Raw genomic sequence first — 20,752 nt, forward strand, 5'->3', positions numbered from 1 at the left:
TGCCTTCAGTTCTCATTTAACAGTAGATACATATTTTTGCATGGATATTGTTTAGGAACCACATTTTAAAAAAATTCTTGGAGCTTTGTGCCAGTATCTCCATAGAGTTACTGTATTGTGACTTACTTCCTCAGTGTACCAATTAAATCTGTGTTGTGGGATGCCAGAGATCTTCATTTCTGTTTGCAGAATCCTCTTTGTGCAGCATGATGCTAATCAGTGAGCAGAGTCCCCCGCTGGGGGAGATGGGCAGTGATATAAATTTAAATAATAAATAATAAATATTATACTATCTTTCCCATTACATTCATTTTATGCACCACTGATGTGTTAGATATAATATAGGCAGTGAGATCTCTATATAACTGCTTTGTTAACAGATTGATCTACACTGCTATTTCTGTGTAACTGGAACTTTTGGATTTCTTCCATTTCTTGCTTATAATAAATAAAATATACATTTTTAGCAGCTGTCCTAAAATAACATTAATATAAAATTCAGTTTCCATCTGTTCAAATTTTAGAATTTATTTTCTCAGTAATTTCTTACACTTAGAACAAAAGTTTTAAAGATCTGACCGAACTCCAAAGCCAGGTCCCTTGGGTGGCTCTGTCAGAGAAGTCAGACCACCAGATGGCTCACAGGAGAAACGTCCACTTCTGAAAAGAAATAGAAAGTCAGTATTAGACGTTCAGTATAATGCCAGTCACTCTGAAACATCAACAAAAGTCTGCTTCAACTTTGGATGATTTAAGCATCTTTTAGTCCAATACTAGATAGAATGAGTATGGAAAGAAACTGAAATGCAGTTCTTTTGTATTTATAGTTGCCAAATGTACACATACTGTTTCTGACTACACTGAAGTTCTGTACGTGTTTGCTTCAGTATGATCCCACTGAAATCAGAGTAACTGTGCGCAAGATTAGATTCTATGACTACGAAATAATAAAATGGATCATTTTATCAATGCAAAATTAATACTAACATACACTGGCTCTTCTTCTGAATTTTTCAATGTTATCTTTGCAGCATCCCTATGAGGCAGGTTAAACAGAGAGATAACCATTAAAGTCACCCACTGCCATGATGGAATGGGGATATGAAGCTGATTTTTTTCCTCTTTCCTCTTTAATACTTTACCATATGTTTCCTATAGGCATATCTTTGTTCTCAGGAGCAACAGTATTTAACATCAAGTAGCAAGTGAAAATGGTTTCTCAACAACTAAAAAAACCTCAAGTTTCAAGGAAAATCAGAATTTGATGAAAATTAACCAGACGATTATCACAAATCAGTGAGCCACAGTGCAGTATAACTACTAAAAGCATTTTAATTATTTTTTTCCTATACAACATCAAAATATCTTGATCTTTCTTGGCTGAGACTTTACCTAGAACGGTCTCATAGAACGGTCACATAACACAACATGTGAAATAAATCTGGGGATATAGGGCTGCCAAATTAAACTCTGACAGAATGTTACTGTATTTAGAAAAGAGAAAAATATTTTATAGGTAATATAAGAAAAGCAGTCTATCGCCACTAAAGTTTGGCAAAGATTTGATACTTTTCAATATCATCTAGAAACACTTTTCTCTGCTTCTTAAAAATTAAGAAGCAGCTTCCTGTAGGCCATCTTAGCATGGAATATATAAAGGAAAATGTCTTGGTAATAAAATCTTAACATTTAATCTCACACTGAAATACATATCCTGAGAACTTTCTACAGGATTGTTTTAGTGGCTGTTTTTTTTTTCCTGCTTTCCCACAGTATTTATTTTATTGTACTAATAAAATACCTTGGTCCAGGTTTTGGAATTTTTCCAGCTTTCAATTCATCAATTATGTCTTCAATGTCTTTTGTTGTCAGATCTTCCTATAAAATTAAAGGAAAAAATATTCCACAGATTAAATGTATTATTACATTTTTGGTCTACAAGCATGTTTATTGTCTTTAAGATGGTATAGGACTCCTTTTTGCTACAGAAGACTACAATAATTATAACTCAGAAATTACTAGCCAATTTTTATTTTATTTATATGGCTGCCTATCTTTCAAGAGCAACTGTAGTTGATATTCTGAATGTAATCCAAAACCTTTTTCTATATATTATATATTATATATTGTGTGTGTGTGTGTGTTTGTGTGTGTGTGTGTGTGTGTGTGTGTGTATATCTATATATATAATACTGTACATTTAACTTATTTTACTGTATCTGTATCAAATGCATAGTTAAAGATGAATTTACCCTGCAGTTATTATATTAGCAAGGGAATACTGGCAAAATTAGATATTTGAAGAGGATAGATTTCTTAATTGTCCAACAGAAGTCTGGAAAATCCTAAAATTTGTCAATATGGTTACTGTGTCTAGTGAGTCAAATTACACACACTTAATAAGAGAAGTATGAAAGCATCGTTTTCTCATAGCAACACTACATGTGATTCAGCACAGGGGTTTTCAAGCTTTCTCAGGTTGAAGCTTTTTTTTTTTAAAATTTCTGGAACCCCCGGTCAAGAGGCAATGTTCTAGTGACAGAAAATTGGCTGTGGTTGAATGAACTGTTTTTTCCCCCTTAGTCTCTCAGGGAACCCCATCAAGTTCTTCTGGAATCCTAATGTTCTGCATAATACAGTTTGAAAAACCCTGATTTAGTGCAGAAATAGCACAAAAACAATCTGGGCGGGACACAAGCATACTCGCCAACTGCAACAGAATGCGGGGCAAGAGTTTTAAACTGGTAATGAAGGGACTGCAACATTCCAGGTAGCAATGGTAGAATCCTTTATAATGCATCCCCTTGTCTAGAAATAATTAATGTACTCAGATAAATATGAAGCGCATAAGAGCACACATGCCAATTAGAAAGAACGCAGTCATGTGGATAACAGTTGTTTCACAATGGACAATACTTCTCAACTAGAAAAAGTTGTATTACTGAGAGAGATGAATACACTGTCCTGCAGGTGCCATCCTCACTCATGCCTTTGTTCTTCCCATTATGTTCTCAGTCAATATGGGCATTGATTTATTTAATTAATTTTATCCCTCCTTTATTATTTTTATAAATAACTCAAGGCAGCAAACATACCTAATACTCCTTCCTCCTCCTATTTTCCCCACAACCACCACCCTGTGAGGTGAGTTGGGCCAAGAGAGAGTAACTGGCCCAAGGTCACCCAACGGGCTTTCATGCCTAAGGCAGGACTAGAACTCACAGAGTCCTGGTTTCTAGCCCAGCACCTTAACCACTGGACCAAACTGGCTCTCTTTCTATATATAGCATTAGCTATATATTCCTGCCCAGTCACGAGGCCAGTGACACCTGATGACCAATTTGCACTCGGTGCTATGGGTAAGGTGTGAATTATGTTTTACCTACTTTTGAGAGTACTGTAGCCAGACTGTTAAGGGTATAGTTTGTTCCTCATGGAGACAATCTTTGCTGCTATTTTTAGACAAGGCAGTTCGCTGGGTCAAGACTTTTAGGCCTCTTCCAGTGGCCTTTTGTACTTTCGAATGCTCTTGAAGACTACTTGGTGAGGATCCAAGCTCTGGCAGGGCTGTACTTATGTCTAACCAGCCAATAAAAAGGAGAACTGGGAACAGTAAACAACTGGAAAGGATTACAAGTGTTTTGCTTGTTCTGTTTGGTTGGAAAGGTACCTTTTTTTTAGTGTGGTCATGTCATTTATTTCTATCTTTTTGTTCTGATATAATGCTGGGGATCTTTTGATTTATATTTTTTATTTTGGTGCATTGGAGGTGTTTCTTACAGTTCTATTGTTCGTTTTTTTGCCACTAACATGCTAAAAGCACTGTTTGTCAGGCTCACTTTGCACGCCTGCCATGAAGTCGCTGCTACACATATCAGCTGCTAGATGCTATGCGAGAACAAGAGCAAACACGTGTCAGCTCTCATAGCTTTGCAGACAGACAGGATCATTAATCACATTCCTTCACAAGCCGTTGAAGCAAAGGATAGGCTGATAAGACACCTGGACTCTAATTAAGTCTAAGGAGAAGGGCGGGGGAAGATCAGGAGTGAGAATGGGGTTGTTTATGAGAAGAAACAGAGAAGAGACTGTGTCAGAGGGAATGATTTAATTTGAATGCTTTGGCTCCAAACATTCAGAGCTTTGCAACTGTCCTATGTAATTGGATTTTAATAAATTAATTCTTTAACTTTCCTAATGGACTGTCTATAGAGTATTTCTCAAGATCCTAGTAGTGTTGACAATGAGTGGGGAAGCAAAAAATCCTTTTTGGAGGCAATATATAGTTTTAGATCAATTAAAGCTTTACAAAATAATTGTGGTTGTTGAGAACTCTATATCACACCAAAATTTACCTGGGAAGTCTGCATGAGATTACAATCTTAGATGATATGTGGGAAAATTTGTTGCATCTATTCCTTTAGGGCTTCAGAGACAGAGTGCATGCCAGGGTAAAGTGGAGCAGAAAATACATTGTTCTATGCTTGGCACATTGCATAACCATATCCCTATTTCTAATCTTTGTATGCTGGGAAGTATATACAGTATTTCTATGGCAAAATAAACATCATAAACAGAGTGCCTAAAAGACTTAAATTTCTTTCTTGGAAAAAAAAATGGCCTTTTTAATCATGATGGAACAACAAATGAAATACTGAGAACCACTGATCTAGTTCATATCAAATTCATTTCAATAAATAATTCTGTCCATTAGAATGATCATCATATGAAAGCCCACATTAGGGAAGGAACTCTTGTTTGTGCTAAAATTTAATTTTTTTCAGGCAACAAGCACACACAAACTGGATACATGGAAAACTGATGATCTGAGGCTCATTTCTACTTACATAATAGTTGTCATTTATTTGTACCATTGGTGCATTTACACAAGCTCCCAAGCATTCAACTTCAGTCATAGTGAAGAGTTTATCAGGCGTAGTTTCCCCAACTTTTATACCTGAGACAAGACAAATTAGTTTAATTTGTAATGAAGCAAACTGTAAAAATGAAAACTTTTATGGCTATTTGTCCTAATACAATGTTCAAAAACAGCAGTTTTTATATAAATCCCATGTTGGATTTACATTTGTATATATTTGTTTCCCAATCTGATCTAGCCACTAGAGTTGCAATCAAGTTTATAGGCATACAGGGGTGCACATTTGGCTGTTAGAGCAGATTGAGATATAACATTACACTTCAAACACTACTGGACCAAGGCAAGTTTCAAATCAGTATATAACAAAATGAAATTTATCAAGATAGTATCTGAAATACCTTAGAGGACTTACAAATTTAATGCTTAGAAGTAATAAACTGTTAAATTAGTTGACATAGTAACATAGTTCTACATTGTACCACTGGAATATCTTTAGCAAAGATTTGTATTGTGGGGATCTACAGTAATTTTTTGGTTGAAAACACTATGAAAATTGCATATTCGATGTCTTACATCATGAAAAGATTTCTCTTTAATGCCAAAGTAGTATATGGAAATGTCCAATCTCCAACACAAGGAAGAAAGGAAATCTGACCGTAACATCAGGACCTTAAAAGATGCTATATGATGCTACCCAAGAAATGAGAACCTGAAGGTATAGGTAGTCCTTGGTTAACAACCATTTGTTTAGTGACCGTTCAAAGTTATGACAGCGCTGAACAAATGGTAACTTATGCTCAAGTCCCCAAAGTTATGGCCATTGCAACACATCCACAGTCACATAATCAAAATTTGAGCTCTCGGCAGCCCGCCTACACTTAGACCGCAGGGGCACTTCAACAACCCCCACCCATCTCTCCCCCCATCTCTGCCTTTTGGCCACCCTGTACTCTGCCACCCTAGCTGACTTTCGCTGTCTTCCTCCTCCTCCTGCTGATGAGGTGCACCTGGCCTGGCCCTTTGCGAGGTAGCTGCTGGCCCTGCGTGGCCTTTTTCCTGAGGCCATCTGTACCCTTCACCAAGTCATGCATAGCCTTCTCATGAGGCTTTGGAACCCTTCTGAAGCCTCATAAGAAGGCCACACGCGACCTTCTCCAAGTTGTGCATAGCCTTCTTGTGAGGCTTCAGAAGGCTTCCGAAGCCTCACAAAAAGAGCACGTGGGCCTCAGGAGGAAAGCCTCACGTGGCCAGCAGGTGCCTCGCAAAGGACCAGGCCTACCTTGTCAGCAGCAGGAGGAAGACAAGGGCGAAGGTCAGCTGGGGATGGCAGGGCTGGCAGAGTGCAGGGCAGCAAGGGTGCAGGGCAGTGGAGGCAGCTAGGACTTGGACCTGGGGCAGCTGGGGCTTTACGCTGCAGGGCTGGGGTGGCTGGGACTTTGCCTGGGGCAGCAGCGACTGGCTGAGACCACTGAAGGCCCTGGGCCTCTACTTCAGGCCCAGCACCCCCTGCGCCACCACCGTCACGGGATGCTCTCGTGTAGGGTGGTAAAAAGTACGGAGGAAGGGAGATAGGCACGTGGGGGAGATGAGGAGGCAGTCCCTTACCTTGGAAGAACTGAGGCTTGGCATCAGGCAAGACCAAGCTGGGAATGGCTTGGACCAGGGTGGGTCGCTGCCTAATAACCCGGTGGGATTTGCTTAATGATGGCAATGGGGAGTGCCGGGATTGCTGTCACTAAGCGATGCGGTCACATGACATCATGCTTTATGACTGCAATGCTTAGCGATGGAAATTCCAGGCCTGATTACTGTTGTTAACCAAGGACTACCTGTAGCGTGATATGCAGCAATAGCAGAGTTTATTGGAGAATTTAAAAACAATGTATTACCAATCTTGTGAATAATTACAGTGACTTCCAGTTTATTTCTTAGCAAAATTTCAAGGTTCTACTTCTGATTTATGGATTCTAAGCTGCTCAGAATCATTTTATTTGAAAGGCCACTTCTGTCTTTGAGCCTGTCCATTATTTGCAGTCTTCACAGAGCCAGTCCCTCAATCAAGAAACATTAAGTTGACTAAAACACTAGGCAAAATCTTTTCTATAAGTACTCTGATATTGGAACTCATTTCCCAAAGATCAGCTTGTCTCTATATAATATCAGCAAGCAAGCCAGCAAGCCCCCGCCCCCTTCAATTCTTCAGGGCTTATTTTTTCAAAGGAAAAGTGCACAATGTTTCCCCATTTTTTTAACAAGTGCAAGTAATATGACTACATTACTGTAGAAGGCAGGAACAAAGTATTTTTTAAATTTTTTTTAAAGGAACATAATGAGCCAAATGTTGTGTTAAATGAAGGCACTCATTTATTTCATAAACTCCACACAAAACAATTTTGTGGGGTGGCAGAAGAATTAAATGGTACCTTAAATTTCAGCAAGCTTAAATGTACTCATCTTGCCCTTTAAGGGACCCCACCAAAGAGCCAAAATATTGGCCCCACCTTCTCAAAAGCTCCTCTGGGAGCTGCAAAAGGATGTTGATTGTACAGCTGCCTCCCATAACTTCTATTCTCAAGTTGCTGGCTCCTGCTTTTTCAGGCTCTTACTTCCTTAGCCTCCTTTTCTTAGCTCTATACCAGCCTCTCAGGCTGTGCAGCTCTACCATCAACAGCTAAAAAAACCCTGCTGCCCATCTCTCCAAGATACACAGTTTTCCTGCAAACAAGCTTTTCAGCGTACAAATATAAACTGTATTAAATAAAAATCAATACAACATGAACAGATTCATGATGTGAAAGGTGAAAGGTCCCCTGTGCAAGCACAGAGTCATGTCTGACCCTTTGGGGGGATGCCACTTTCGCGACGTTTTCAGGAAAATTAAGTGTTGCTTCATACCAAGCTTCTTCTGAATGGCTTCTAATATACTATCTGAGTCTTGAAGCATGCAAGGTGTAGTAGTGCAGACTTGAATATGATACTTTCCAACAGGCTTACGATTAAACATTGTATAAAAAGTTGCTACTTCATAAACTCTCATAGGAGGCATGTGTAGAATCTCAGCAACCTATAGTAAGAGAAGATAATTTTTTACCTGAATAATATATTATTTACATATGTTGATACTTTTAGCAGAAGCAATAAAAGTCTACAATGTCTTGATTCTCCTAAATTATAACCCACAGAAATCTTCCACAGAATACAGTAGCCACAGAGTACATCCTGAAGTTGTAAATACTGTAAAATATTAATTGTAAATTACCTGAGTATTTTAAGACTGATAAATAAAAGTTAGCTATATGAACTGACAGCATTCTAAATTACTGGTTTTTAAGAGATATACCTAATGAATATTAAAGTTAATTTGTGCTTAATATAGTTCTTACTCAGTTATACATATACTAAAATACCAGATTAAAGTGAAGTACCTTATTCATAGCTGATATAGGTAGCCATCCATATTGTCTTTGAGCTAAATCCAGGACTGGGATCACTGCTGAAGATCTATGTCCTTCTGGGAAGTTGTTTACTATTACATCTATCCTCTGTGAAAGAAAATAAATGTTACAAGAACCAAATGTTTTTGTTGAAATACAGCCTCTCATCTGTCAAAACAGGACAGGTAATCAAAAAGGGACTGAAGTGGCATAAAAGCCCAAGTAAGTAAATAAATAAAGAAAACATACCTTATAGTTTTCAGGAGTGAAATCAAATGGGGTATTTGGGTTGTTTTCAGGAGTATCTCTGTGCTGTACAAATTACAATAAAATCATGAAATTTATACATAGAAAAATGTCAGATGGTCACATGGAGAGAGGCCACAGCTCTTGTATCTTAATAGTTGTATATAGCCTCATGAGGAGAGACACATCTTTTTATGAAGATACGAAGAGCTGTGCTTGCAACTGAATTACAGGAACTGTAATGAATGCCTATTCTAAAGCACTCTCAGACTCCTGAGCAGGAATGCAAAGATATCTGATTTATTAAAGAATAGTATGCAGGATCACAAAGAAAGCTGAGAATGATAAAAGCGTGCCAAATGCAAACTAAAAACCCTCAGTGCAAATGAGATCCCTCCCCCCATAGAATCTTCCCAAGCTCACAATCCCAGGTGCTCCTAACGGCTTCTGATGGTCTGCGGGAAAAGTCCTTGAACAGAGAACATAACCCAAACACATTCCATTGAAAGGAACATAGATACAGAGCTTGGCACAAGGTTTCACAGCAGCTCCCTCCCAAACAGAAACGCAAGTCAGCACCATGGCATGTGAAACGTTACGATGTACAGTGCACACTGAAACAGTGAACATGACAGGAACCATCTTCTACACACTATTCAAAGTAGTTCCAGAAATAAATAGTTGCATCATGCTATTTAATTATGCCATCCTAGAAAACATTGTACTAATAGTGAATATTTTCATTATCATTGTTTCAATCTTGCATGTTTATTATGTAAGTAAATTCCAACAAATGAGAAGAATGTTGCAGTAATTGGGTGCAGAATTGAAAAGTAAGAATTTGTGATATACAGTTTGCATACCATTTAATTGATCACCCTAAAACTATACAAAATTTTGTATCCAATCAAATATTACAGTATGATTTGCCTGTTCTCAAATATTCCATGAAGCTAAGTGTACTACCATAGAGGAAGCAACTTACCTTTAAATATATAATTATACTATAATTTATGAGCAAGACTCTTTTTCCTCAGCTCTGAGAATCAGGGACAAACTTAGCAGCTATCAAAGCTTTTCCTCCTGATCCCTACTATTAATTGTAGCCATCTAAATGAAATATAAACAGGAATCAAGATCTGGGCCCTTATTTTTATTTATCACTTTTTTTCCCCCAATAGTTGCAATTTTAGGCTAATCCTTGCATTCTAAGACAAGACCAAGAATTGTTGAGTGAATTGTTCAGTTTTATGGGAATTTTCAGTAATGTTTTTGACTTGCAAATCAAACATTGAGTTGTGATACATCCACAGTGTATCACTACAGTTCATCTATCTCCTAGTTGGTGGGATACAGGCTTCCAGTTCTATAGAATTTCTATTCTCATTTGCATAGAACAGTATAAGCATGCCTGCTGCAAAACTGGGCTTTGACTGCATACAAGCCAAAATGAACCAAAACTGACCAGTACTGTCCTTATCATTAGTAGGAAGTGCTGCAGGTGGCACAGGCACAGCTAAAGCTGGTAACCTAGATTATTCTTTCCTTCTCTTACTGAACAGCCTTACGTGAAAGCCTATTGGGCAGCAGAAGTCAGTATTTTTTAGCTCATCTAGTGATGACCATGCCATATGGAACACTGAGATTTAAAATTTAAGAGTAAATAGTAGAGTATGAATGGAATGGGATGAAAGAAAGGCTATGCTGTATATTTCTGCAGCTAAGGGAAAGGGGATGGATGTAACAGCCCTGAATAAAGGTGGTTTGAGCTTGTGGACTGGATTGTTGAATGCATGTATGGAAATGGTTTAATTATGAACAAAAAGGTTAAAACGTATGTCTAAAAATGACTTGGAAACATTTAGTGGGAAACATTCCTATAAAAGTAGGAATTCATAAGTCAGTGATAGTTGCATGTTATACTCCATGTGTGAATTTCAGAAGAAACTGCACAATATTCTGAGTAAGATGATCCAGAGAAAAATGTTACTCTGTTAGGTAACATGAATGGAAAAGTGCTAATGCCAGAGTATATCAAAAGACACTGAGCCATTCAGAGACCCAAGAGTGAATGAGAATGGTGATTGGTTAATATCTGCTTAGAAAAATATTGGTTTGTTTAGATTACATGGTTTAATGAGAACTCTATACATCTGTAGACATGGAAAAGGAATAAATATGAAACATGATTGATTTGAGAGTTTATAATGAAAGCTTGAAAAAGTTAATGAAGGATACATGGGTGATAGGAAATTCTGAATATGGGACAGACCACTTTTTTGTAGAGAGAAATGGGTCTTGGGAGCAAATGGAAACAGAAGGAAATAAATTAAAGAAACAAAAGTGAAAACAGAAAGAATGCGAGAAGAGACAGTACCAATCCTATATGAAAAGTATTAGGAGACATATTGATTTCCTAATCGAATGTAAGGAAAGATAGAACTCCTTGGAACAGAACAAAAAGAATCATTAACACACAATACCACAAATGTAAGACATGTAACATTCTTACAAGTGTAAGACGTGTGGAGTGATGCTAATAGAAAGTGAAAAAGGGTGCCCAGTGGAATGATGAAGTGAGAGGCTTTGGAAAAGTAAAATAAGAGAATGATTGCTGCCAAAATGAAGACAAGAGAAGGATATTATGTGATGTGTATAAAGAAAGAAATGATAGTTCGAAGAATGTAGTGAAAGTGAGTAAGGTGTAGTTAAGAGGCAAAGAAAATGCAAAACAACAACAACACTGTGAGTTGGGCTGAGAGAGAGTGACTGGCCCAAGGTCACCCAGCCAGCTTTCATGCCTAAGGCAGCACTGGAACTCACAGCCTCCTGGTTTCTAGGCGAGTACCTTAACCACTAGACCAAACTGGCTCTAATAAGCTAAAGGCTATTCTCCCAAGCCTTGGGATAGGATGGTTATGGAGCCCCTTTCAGTTTAGCTTAGTTTTCTTCTGGTTGGCCGTGTTCTCTTTTAATATGAATTGGGGGTTTTTTTCCCTTTTATTTCTAAGCCACCCAGAGTCATTGAGGAGGTTTGGTTTTAGTGTTTTGTTTTGTTTTTGTGTCTTCGAGTCAGTCTTGACTCCTGGTGACTGCAGGACAATTCCCTGCAGTTTTCTTGGCAAGGTTTTGTAAGTGGTTTGCCATTGCCTGCTTCCTAGGGCTGAGAGAGAGTGACTGGCCCAAGGTCACCCAGCTGGCTTTGTGCCTAAGGTGGATTATAGAGCTCATGGTCTCCTGGTTTCTCTAGCTTGGTGCCTTAACCACCAAACCAAACTGGCTCTCATCGAGGAGTTGGTTGGCCTCAAATAAATAAATCAAAATAAATAGAACTGTCTCCAATATAAACAAAATTGGTTGACAACATGAAAAAGAATACAACATGTAACTCCAAATGTAAGGCTGCTAATTCAAATAAAGATATCTGTTAAGATGTAACTGGCTTATGATTTAACTGGAAATAAACTACTGCATCTGATACAAACCGCAGAGATCCTAGAAAAGCAGTATGAATATAATTCTAATGCCATTAAACAGCAAACAGTTACTAAGGTAATAGTCTGAGTCCTCAATACATTGGAATACTTTGAGCCAACCTGCTACAGATCTGAAGCTTCCTGGAGACAGAAGGACTCCTTCTGTCTATGGCAGATAGAATGGATACTACAGTAATATTTTCCTCCCATCATGTTAAAATCAGCAAGAGAAATAACATGGAGCAAAAAGTGATATCCATTGTCAAAACACAATGGTAACGGCATTCAGAAGTATATACTGGAAACAGAATAAATATTTTTTTTTTCCCCAAATGAAGTAAACCGAGATCCAAACAGGCAAGCAGTTTTACTGAATTAAAATGAAAAAAGCAATTACTGAACAGAACTTAGAGAACAGTTATTTTGTGTTCCCTGTTCTTTTCTTAGTTCGAAAAATAAGCAAGCTTGAACCACTGCAATTAATTTGCAACCAACTCATCAAATCTTTACAATATCTTCTCTGTCTGCTTCAGTTCACTGTATACTTCAGTTCTAAAATCAAATCTGTCCTTAAAATTCTTCCTCCCAATTATTCTTGCAATACTTCAGCCTTTTCCTTTACTCATTTAATTTTATGTTCACTTACATATTTCTTCCAGATGTTGCCTAGGTCCTATCACAACCTGATGTATCGTTTCCATTTCTCCAAATGTTACTCCTCTTCTGCAAAACAATCTTCCTATTCCCAATTCCTTTTTTCTGTTTTCAAATAAAATATAACCTTCCCTGTTTTCATAAAAGAATCCCTTGATTTATCTACTTTCTCTTCTATCCCTTCCCTCCGAACCCTTGGAGAGTACTGCTGTGATCCGATAACCCCACTGTGGAGAGCTGTTTCTGTTTTCCTTTTCACTATTGTTATCTGTCTGGGCCCACCATTCTGTTCTTTTCAAGCAGTCTTTGGATGGCCTCATTATACCCTCTGACTTTTAGTACCAACTGTATGCTATTGGCATGTGGTTCTACTCTCTTTACTGAGAATTTTTCATTCTCAAGATCTTCGATCTTGTATTTTCAACTGTTGAAATATTGAAAATATTCTCAATAATCCAAATGGATTATGGAACATTTCAGTCTCAACATATCTAAGACTAAATTGCTCTACCTAAGACTACCTCTCCTGACAGCATTCCTCCTCACTGACAACCACAATACTAACGGGCATAAAGTATTCCTTCTTTGTTCTTGATATTCAGTCTAGCCCTACACCAACAAACATTCCTATTCTTAATAACTGAAAAATATGTTTCCTTTCTGTCCCTTTAACAAAGACTCCATCTATATCTTAACCTTCATTTAGTCTCCCTGCAATTTCTTTTCAGCCCTTTATTGTCTAAATTTTGACCCTCACCTCTGTTCATTATTTCACAGTCAAAAAATTTACCTTCCCATTCTCTGGTAACATTAATCCCTCACGCCAAGAAAACGCTTCATTAGTTTCCTTTCTACTAGATAAAAAAGCAGTGCTTTAGTTTCACCTTGAAGCCTCCCATAGTTTATCTCTCTATTTTCAAATTTAGTACCCCCTCTCACAATTAATTTTGCTTTTCCTAGGTCTTCTGCTCCCTCAAGACGATTGTTTTCTCTTTTCCTGACCTGTATGCTTTATCTATCTAGCTTCCTTCAAATATCTCCTCAAAACTCATCTTTCCTGCAGAAGTGCTATCCAATCCTTTAGCCTTCTCATCTCTTGTTTTATAAATAAGTCTTTGTACATATAACTTTTTGTATTTCTACTCCAAAAAATTTTTCTCTGTGTTGAATTTCATACTGTAAATTCTGTGCAGGTAGGAGCCTACCTTTTTATTTGGTAAAATGCCTTACAATTTTGTGGCACCATATCAGTTACAAGCCAAAATAAAAATGTAAAGCAGTAAGTATTTTCAAGCAGCAATAATTGAAGTTACGATAAAACAGCAGAGAATTTGAAATAAAGATGCACGTTCATAAATCATGTCAGGAAGGACAGATTTACAATATTCTGTTTTCTTATGCCTAGCAATCTTTTAATAATGAATAGTTTCGAGAATTACAAGTTGGGAATAAACTGTTTTCATTTTTTTCTGAGGAGGGAAAAAAAAAACAGAAAATTAAGTTTTAGGTGAACACTGGAAAAAAACAACCCTCTAATCAAATATTTTCTCTTTGGAATGACTAAAATGCTTTTCAACAAAATATTTTAAACCCAAAATATCAATGTTTATGTAAAATTAATTTATACTGTTAAAAATTCAGTGTTGTTATAAAGTTTAACAAGTAAATATGCTACTAATCCTCAATACTGTAACTATAGTCTGGTAAATAAATACACTTTTTAAGCTACAAAATCTGTGCTTTATATTTCCAACTTTGATTCTTTCCGACTTCAGATGACAAAAACAGAAATCTGCTCAGATAGACTCACACATTCTCTTGTTATTCTGTATATCTGTCATTTCTGTGTATATAAAACCAATGGAAGAAGCCTATACATGACTGCTCAATTGGATATGTATGTGTATAACAGACAGACATTTACATTTTGGGGCTGATATTCTCTACATGCTTACTGGAAATACATTCCGCTAAACAAAATGAGCTTTTCTTCTAAGTAAACATGATTGTTCAGTAGATTCATACATTTGCCAAGTATGACAACCATATATGCAACCAACTACAAGACTATATATAGCAGTTTCATTATTACTAATAGAAAGGACGTGCAACTTTACTATAAATACCCACTAACAAATTGTACATAAATAAAGGCCACAATTTTTCCATTTTACTTAACATTTGGTATAATCGTATATTCAAACTACTTACCACAAACAGAGTTCCACCACCACTTCTGCATTCTGCTGATGTATGAAGGCAGCGAATATGTGTCACCTACAAATATTTCATATAAAGTAAACAGTTTGTGTTTCCAATTACAGTTAAGAGATCGAAGATATGCTTAAATCCGCACTGAATTCAGTGGGTCTACTTTAAATTACTGTACTTGTGACAATCAGTCTACTCTACATATAAACCAGAAGTATACAGTATTAAATTAAAAGCAAAGTAGGTAATAACAACATATCTAATAATATGTATTAATGTTTCGAATCTGTCCTCTTCCTGCATCTAAATCTCTATGAGATTTAGAAATACCTGCAGGAAGTTCGTAACAGGAAAGATAAACAGCTTGAACTTAGTCTTGCTATAGCCTGCTCTTCAGAAATCCCTATAATGCTCCTTTTCTAAGGAACGAAAAAAGAGAAAGCCATGCAAGGCATCCTATCCACAGAGTCTTCAGTGCTTTTGTGACATAATCAACCATAATATTCATCCCCTCCTACACAACACTTCTGCCTACATGACTAGAATCCTGAGAACTAGATTATAAATCTTTAATATAGAGGCATCTAGCAGCTGACTTACTATCTTTGCTAGCACGCTAAAGAAGCTGCAAGTTCTGAAATAAAATTTGTTATCTTCATATTAATATTGTTATACTATGACTCTAAAACAGTCTAAAACAGTTCCCTAATAAAATGGATTAGGAAATGACTGCAACAAGGAAATTGTTCACGTTTGAACAAAAACTGAACAACAAGGGGGTGAGGAGATTGACAGAAATGTGCTAAGGGAATACAGTATTTCTCTGAATGAGTTTAAATCTCCAGATCAAATGAAGTATATTCTAGGGTGCTGAAGGAACTAGCTGATGGTCTGGCCAAGTATTCTCTGTAAGTATTCTCCTCGAGGAATCCTGGACAACTGATGAAATGACAGATGAGTGAATGATAGCAAATGTTTCCTTAATGCCAAAAAGAAAAAAGGAAAAAAAAAGCAAAAGCAAAAGAAAAGCAAAAGAAAAGCAAAAGCAAAAGCAAGCTCCAACAAACTATAGACTAGTCAGTATGATTTCAATATCTGAAAAGATTCTAGAGCAGATAATGAAAGGATACAGTACCCTGAAAACAGTGTGGTAATTGCCAGAAATCAGAACAAATCTTGCCAGACTAACTTGACCTCTTTTTGATCATGTCATTTCCTTATTATATTCTGGGAATGTTACAGCCATAATATATCTTAAGTTTGCAAATCATTTGAGAAAGTATTCAATGATAAGTAAATTAGCAAGCTAGTTAAGTGTGAGCTAGATACTCTGACAATCAAGTGGATACCCAGCTGGCTCAAATCATATTCAGAGAATGCTTATCACCTATTCCTCCTCATGTCAGGAGGATCTTAACAAGCTGTAACAATAAGCAGAAAGCTGCAACAGGGACAAATATAAATTTGTACGCTTGGTAGCTAAAAAAAAAAAGATGAGTACAGGATGGGGATGACCATACTGGGCAGCAGTACATGCAAAAAGGATCTCATGTTTTGGTGGATAACAAGTGAATGTAAGCCAAAAGCTTGATGCACCTGCAAAATACTAATAATCCTGGACTACATCAATAAACACTGCCAAGATTAAAAGAAGCCATTGTTCCTATGACAGCATGCAGTCACCCATGACTCTCTGCTAACCTGTCACATGTCCTGCCAGATCCTGTATGTTGTTCTATGTAATTATGGGTGGGGAGAGATCCAAAAACCTACCGAAGAAGACCACCGCTGGACATATCTACCCAATGCAGATGACTTCTATGAAGCAGAAAGAGGGAAGTCACATACTGCTAACCAGAGAAAGAGATTGACAACCTGAGGGAATTCCAGTGAGGGTAATTAACCCCTTTATTTGGTTTAAGTAGAAAATAGGAATAGCCAACACTCTAGACTGCACACATAACCTAACTGCAGACTTTATCAGAAGAGGGAGTCTTTTCTTTACTAGTAGAGAAATAAATTAGCCTTCGAATGCTTAGAAACTTAAATGTCAGCCGTCTGTTGAATTTTGCTTTTGTTTATGGATTTACTGCTACTTCTTGGCTACTGATCAGTAAGGAATATTAGACACCTGGAATAAAAGAATTTGGCTTGTTTAGCTAAGCTGCTGTAATGAAATACCACCTGAAACCAAAATTGACTTTGCTGTGTTGAGAAAGAGAGAGAGAGAGAGAGAAAAAAACACTTAGGTGTTGGGTGCTGTTTCTTGAAACAAATCCTGCGAATCTCTTAAGCTTTCCTGACAGTGCCTGTGTTGGTCAAATCCAAGACAATAAGTGGCAAGCAAGGAAAAGTTCATGAGGAATGCCTGAAGGCACTGTGTATGTTAAACTTGGAAAAAAGAAGACTGCATGGAGATAGAATAGCTACCTTCAAGTATCTGAAGGGCTGTCATGTGGAAGATGAGAGAAGAAATTGTTCAGAGAAGTTTCAAACAAGAAACAATGCGTTTAAGTTAAGATGGAAGTTTAGGCATCAGGAAAAATTTCCTAAGGATAAGAGATGATCAATGATGGAAGACACTGGTTTGGGAGATAGTTGACTCTCCGGATGCATTTAAATAAAGGCTTGATGGCCATCAGTCAGGGAAGTTTAGTCATGGATTTCTGCAGTGGGATGAACTAGATGATCTCTAAAGTCGTTCCAATCTGTACATTCTATAATCTAACTGGAAAGAAATATTAAGTGAGATGCCACAAGGATCAGTCCCGGATCTTCAATCCATCAACATTTAAAAAAATATATTTATAAGGAAATACTTATCAAATTTGCGCATAACACCCAATTAGATGAGATATGTAAGCTAATTCCATAGAAGCCTGAAATAAAATTCAACACAATTTTGCCATGTTAGAGATATGGGCTGAAAATAATAGAATAGAATGGAATAGAATAGAATGAATGAATAGAATGAAATGTAACAGAGAAAATTGTGAAGAGTTACATTTAGGAAACAAAATCAAATGCAGAAGTAAAAAGTGGGGCATGCTTGTTTTGGTAAGAGTTCTTGTGAAAATGATCTTGGAATAACAGCAGTATGATCTGACGGAAAAAAAGGCAAATACAATTTTAGATCTCATCAACAGAAATAAAAGTTCCAAAACACAGAAAGTAATTCCATTTTATTTTAGTCTGCTCAGAATAAAGCATCTCAAGCACAGTGTTTAGTTCTAGGCACCCCCCTTTAAAGATTCTGAGGAACTGAGTAAATTCCGAGAATGGCAGTGAGGATGATTGTTAATCATATGAAGAGAGATTGCAGGTGGATGGTATATTTAGCCATGAGAAAAGATAACAGGAGTGGGGGTATAGCAAGATGAGTTGCCATGATTGAGGTGGCAGTCTGATCTGGAGGTTGGTTTTTCCTCCCTCTGTTCATCAAATGTATGAAAAGGGTTATACAAACAGCTAGAAGATTCTTAGATTAATGAATACACCCAGACTACCTGGTATATTTTAATTTCTATTCCTGCACTTAGTGAAGGGCTTAGCCTTGTTGGCCGAAATGATCCCTTCCAGTTCTATGAAATAAGAATCTATGCTTTGATAGCCTCCATGTGAGAGGCAATATATGGTACACACAACAGATATGCAACCAAATGTATAGGAATTAATGTGAATGCTTAAAAACAATGTTGGTGCAGCTATTAGCCAGACATATAGCTGAGTGACATATATAACTTTGAATAGGGAAACATTCTACAAGTTATGACTGCTAGCTTCCTGGGTCATGGACTTATTTGAAATTCTGACAGCATCCTGAGTAGCAAAAGAGCTAACTCTCTTCTGTGGGGAGCAGAGTCCACCTAAAATTACCAGGGCACACAAATACAAAAATAATGGGTATACAGATGTAAACATATTGTCAACTTCTCTGCCTCCTATACTATTCCCTTTTCTATCCTGCTGTTTATTATACCTTACCATATTTTTAAAAATAAGGGTAGAATCAGGAAGTGTTCAATTTCTTGGACAATATTAGAAGGAAAGATGTGCAGCAAGCCTTTGAATTTTGTATTTCTAATTCTTGATCTGCAAGATTCAGGCTTCTTTCAGAAATCAACATTCATATCTCTTCTACACCAATATTACTTGAGAATAGGATAACAGACCACAGCACAGTTTCAGATATATGTAACTAACGAACTGAAATTTATTAATGTGGAAAATGCCATAAAGGAATGAGACTATTCTGTTATAAACATATATTCATCAATTTTTGCAGCTGTTTTATGTGTTGTGGGGCTTGTTACAGATATCTTGAATACATTTTTTGCTTGAGAGTTTAATTAAGGTAGCCATAATGGAAAAAAACAGTGCATCCTATCCTTCCCAACTATTTTTAGGAAAGCAATAACAACCCAATAGTTGAAATGACCTTAAAGTTTACACTGTCAACTTGCTGCCTACACTACCCTGGAATACAGCTTCAGCTCCTCTGCTTTCTCTTAATCAGCTACGGTTTAGTCTAACGCTGTGTTTCTCGCTCCACCTTGGCAACTTTAAGATTTGTAGACTTCAACTCCCAGAATTCCCCAGCCAACCTTCTCTAAAGCAAAAAGACCTCTGTAGAAGCCAACAGGCAGGAAAACTGTTCGGGCGACCATGAGGATTGCAATTTCAATCCTATGCCGCTATTACCTACTTCAAATCTCAACACGTACAAGTTGCCATAAAGGAGCGTATCTGAGAATTAAGAAGGGTTGATTTTTGGAGAGATATAAAGGAGCAGGTTGCTCCCTCCGCCTCCATCTTGCTCTCACTTGTCGGTCTACGACCGCCGCTTGCAGGCAAAATAGCGCTGTCCTACGGCTCCCTTCGTTTCTCCTCCGCCGAGAAAGTGAGATACAACAGCCCGAGCTCCACGCTCCTCCCCTTCCCGAAGCGGAAGGCCTCCGTGCCCTTGGTCACTCTTACCCACCCCCGAGATCGCTAACGGCGCGGAACCTGCCCCTTTAAAGACACCGAGCTTTCCCGATTCCCTCCTTACCAAGCGTGGAAAGGCAGTCCGAAAACGAGCGGAGAACAACATGACGGCCGCCCCAACCCACCTCGCTCTCCCTCAGAGTCACAGAGACTCACTCCCGGGGCGCGCTCAGCAGCGCATGCGCAAGCGCAGTGAAAATAGCCGGCTCTTTGGAAGAGGAACGTGTGCATTCTTTCAGGCCCATATTATGGACGCGCGCGCCCCTCAGAGTTGGAGTGCTGCTATAGTAAGGATGAGGTTTCCCTTTCAAAAGTGTTGCAGATGAGGACCGAGGAAAAGCTCAGATGCGGAAACTGGCAATCTCTTTTTTCAGCCTGGAATCCTGATGCATGCCTTTAAGCCTGCTCTTAAAACAAAGCCCCAACTCGCCCAAATGCAAAGCCACGCTTCTACAAAGCTGCCAGGGTGCCTTCCTGTGCAGTTCGAGCCTGCGCTTGAGAGGTTTACTTAACTTTAGGGAGCCGAGAAGAGAGACAGTGTGAGCAGTAAATCGGGCAAACTAATATAACACATAGGTTTATCCTTGTACATAGAAGCTAACAGGAATATGTGCTTATAGCGTAATCCTGTGTAAAGCCATATAAAAATAAATTTCAGAAGTTTAGTTAAGGTTTCTAGAAGGGACAGGCAGTCTGACACCCCATGGCTGTTGCCTCTGATTCCCATTTTAGGGCCTGTTGGAGTTGGTAACTCTTTCCTCCTATTTTGAGGCGGGAACAGAATTGTTGTAATTTAAGTTGTAAAATATGCTTGGCATCATTTAAAAATAGATCTGTGTAAAACATACTATTCCAGAAAAATGTTG

The 20,752-nt window shown here is 37.8% G+C and overlaps 1 protein-coding gene across 1 annotated transcript; it reads right to left on the bottom strand.

The window, feature by feature from the left end:
* Nucleotides 1-512: 512 nt before the first annotated feature.
* Nucleotides 513-20,055, bottom strand: NDUFV2 (NADH:ubiquinone oxidoreductase core subunit V2). Its single transcript, XM_063299113.1, has 8 exons — nucleotides 19,951-20,055; nucleotides 14,901-14,966; nucleotides 8,563-8,625; nucleotides 8,305-8,421; nucleotides 7,775-7,943; nucleotides 4,848-4,957; nucleotides 1,802-1,878; nucleotides 513-660 (listed from the first exon to the last, which is right to left on the bottom strand). Exons 1-8 carry the CDS (start codon nucleotides 19,990-19,992, stop codon nucleotides 567-569), a joined length of 738 nt encoding a protein of 245 aa, XP_063155183.1. The 5' UTR covers nucleotides 19,993-20,055; the 3' UTR covers nucleotides 513-566.
* Nucleotides 20,056-20,752: the final 697 nt, after the last annotated feature.

This window comes from Candoia aspera, chromosome 3 (assembly GCF_035149785.1).
Source record: "Candoia aspera isolate rCanAsp1 chromosome 3, rCanAsp1.hap2, whole genome shotgun sequence".
In the NCBI taxonomy this organism is placed as follows: domain Eukaryota; kingdom Metazoa; phylum Chordata; class Lepidosauria; order Squamata; family Boidae; genus Candoia; species Candoia aspera.

What these genes read in the sequence shown, in the direction of transcription:
- NDUFV2 (XM_063299113.1), bottom strand. Translation starts at nt 19,992, where the DNA reads ATGTTGTTCTCCGCTCGTTTTCGGACTGCCTTTCCACGCTTG. An exon ending in CTATATCAGCTATGAATAAG is followed by an intron (nt 7,944 to 8,304) that starts GTACTTCACTTT and finishes CTCTTACTATAG; the next exon opens with GTTGCTGAGATTCTACACAT. An exon ending in AAATAAATGACAACTATTAT is followed by an intron (nt 1,879 to 4,847) that starts GTAAGTAGAAAT and finishes TTAATTTTATAG; the next exon opens with GAAGATCTGACAACAAAAGA.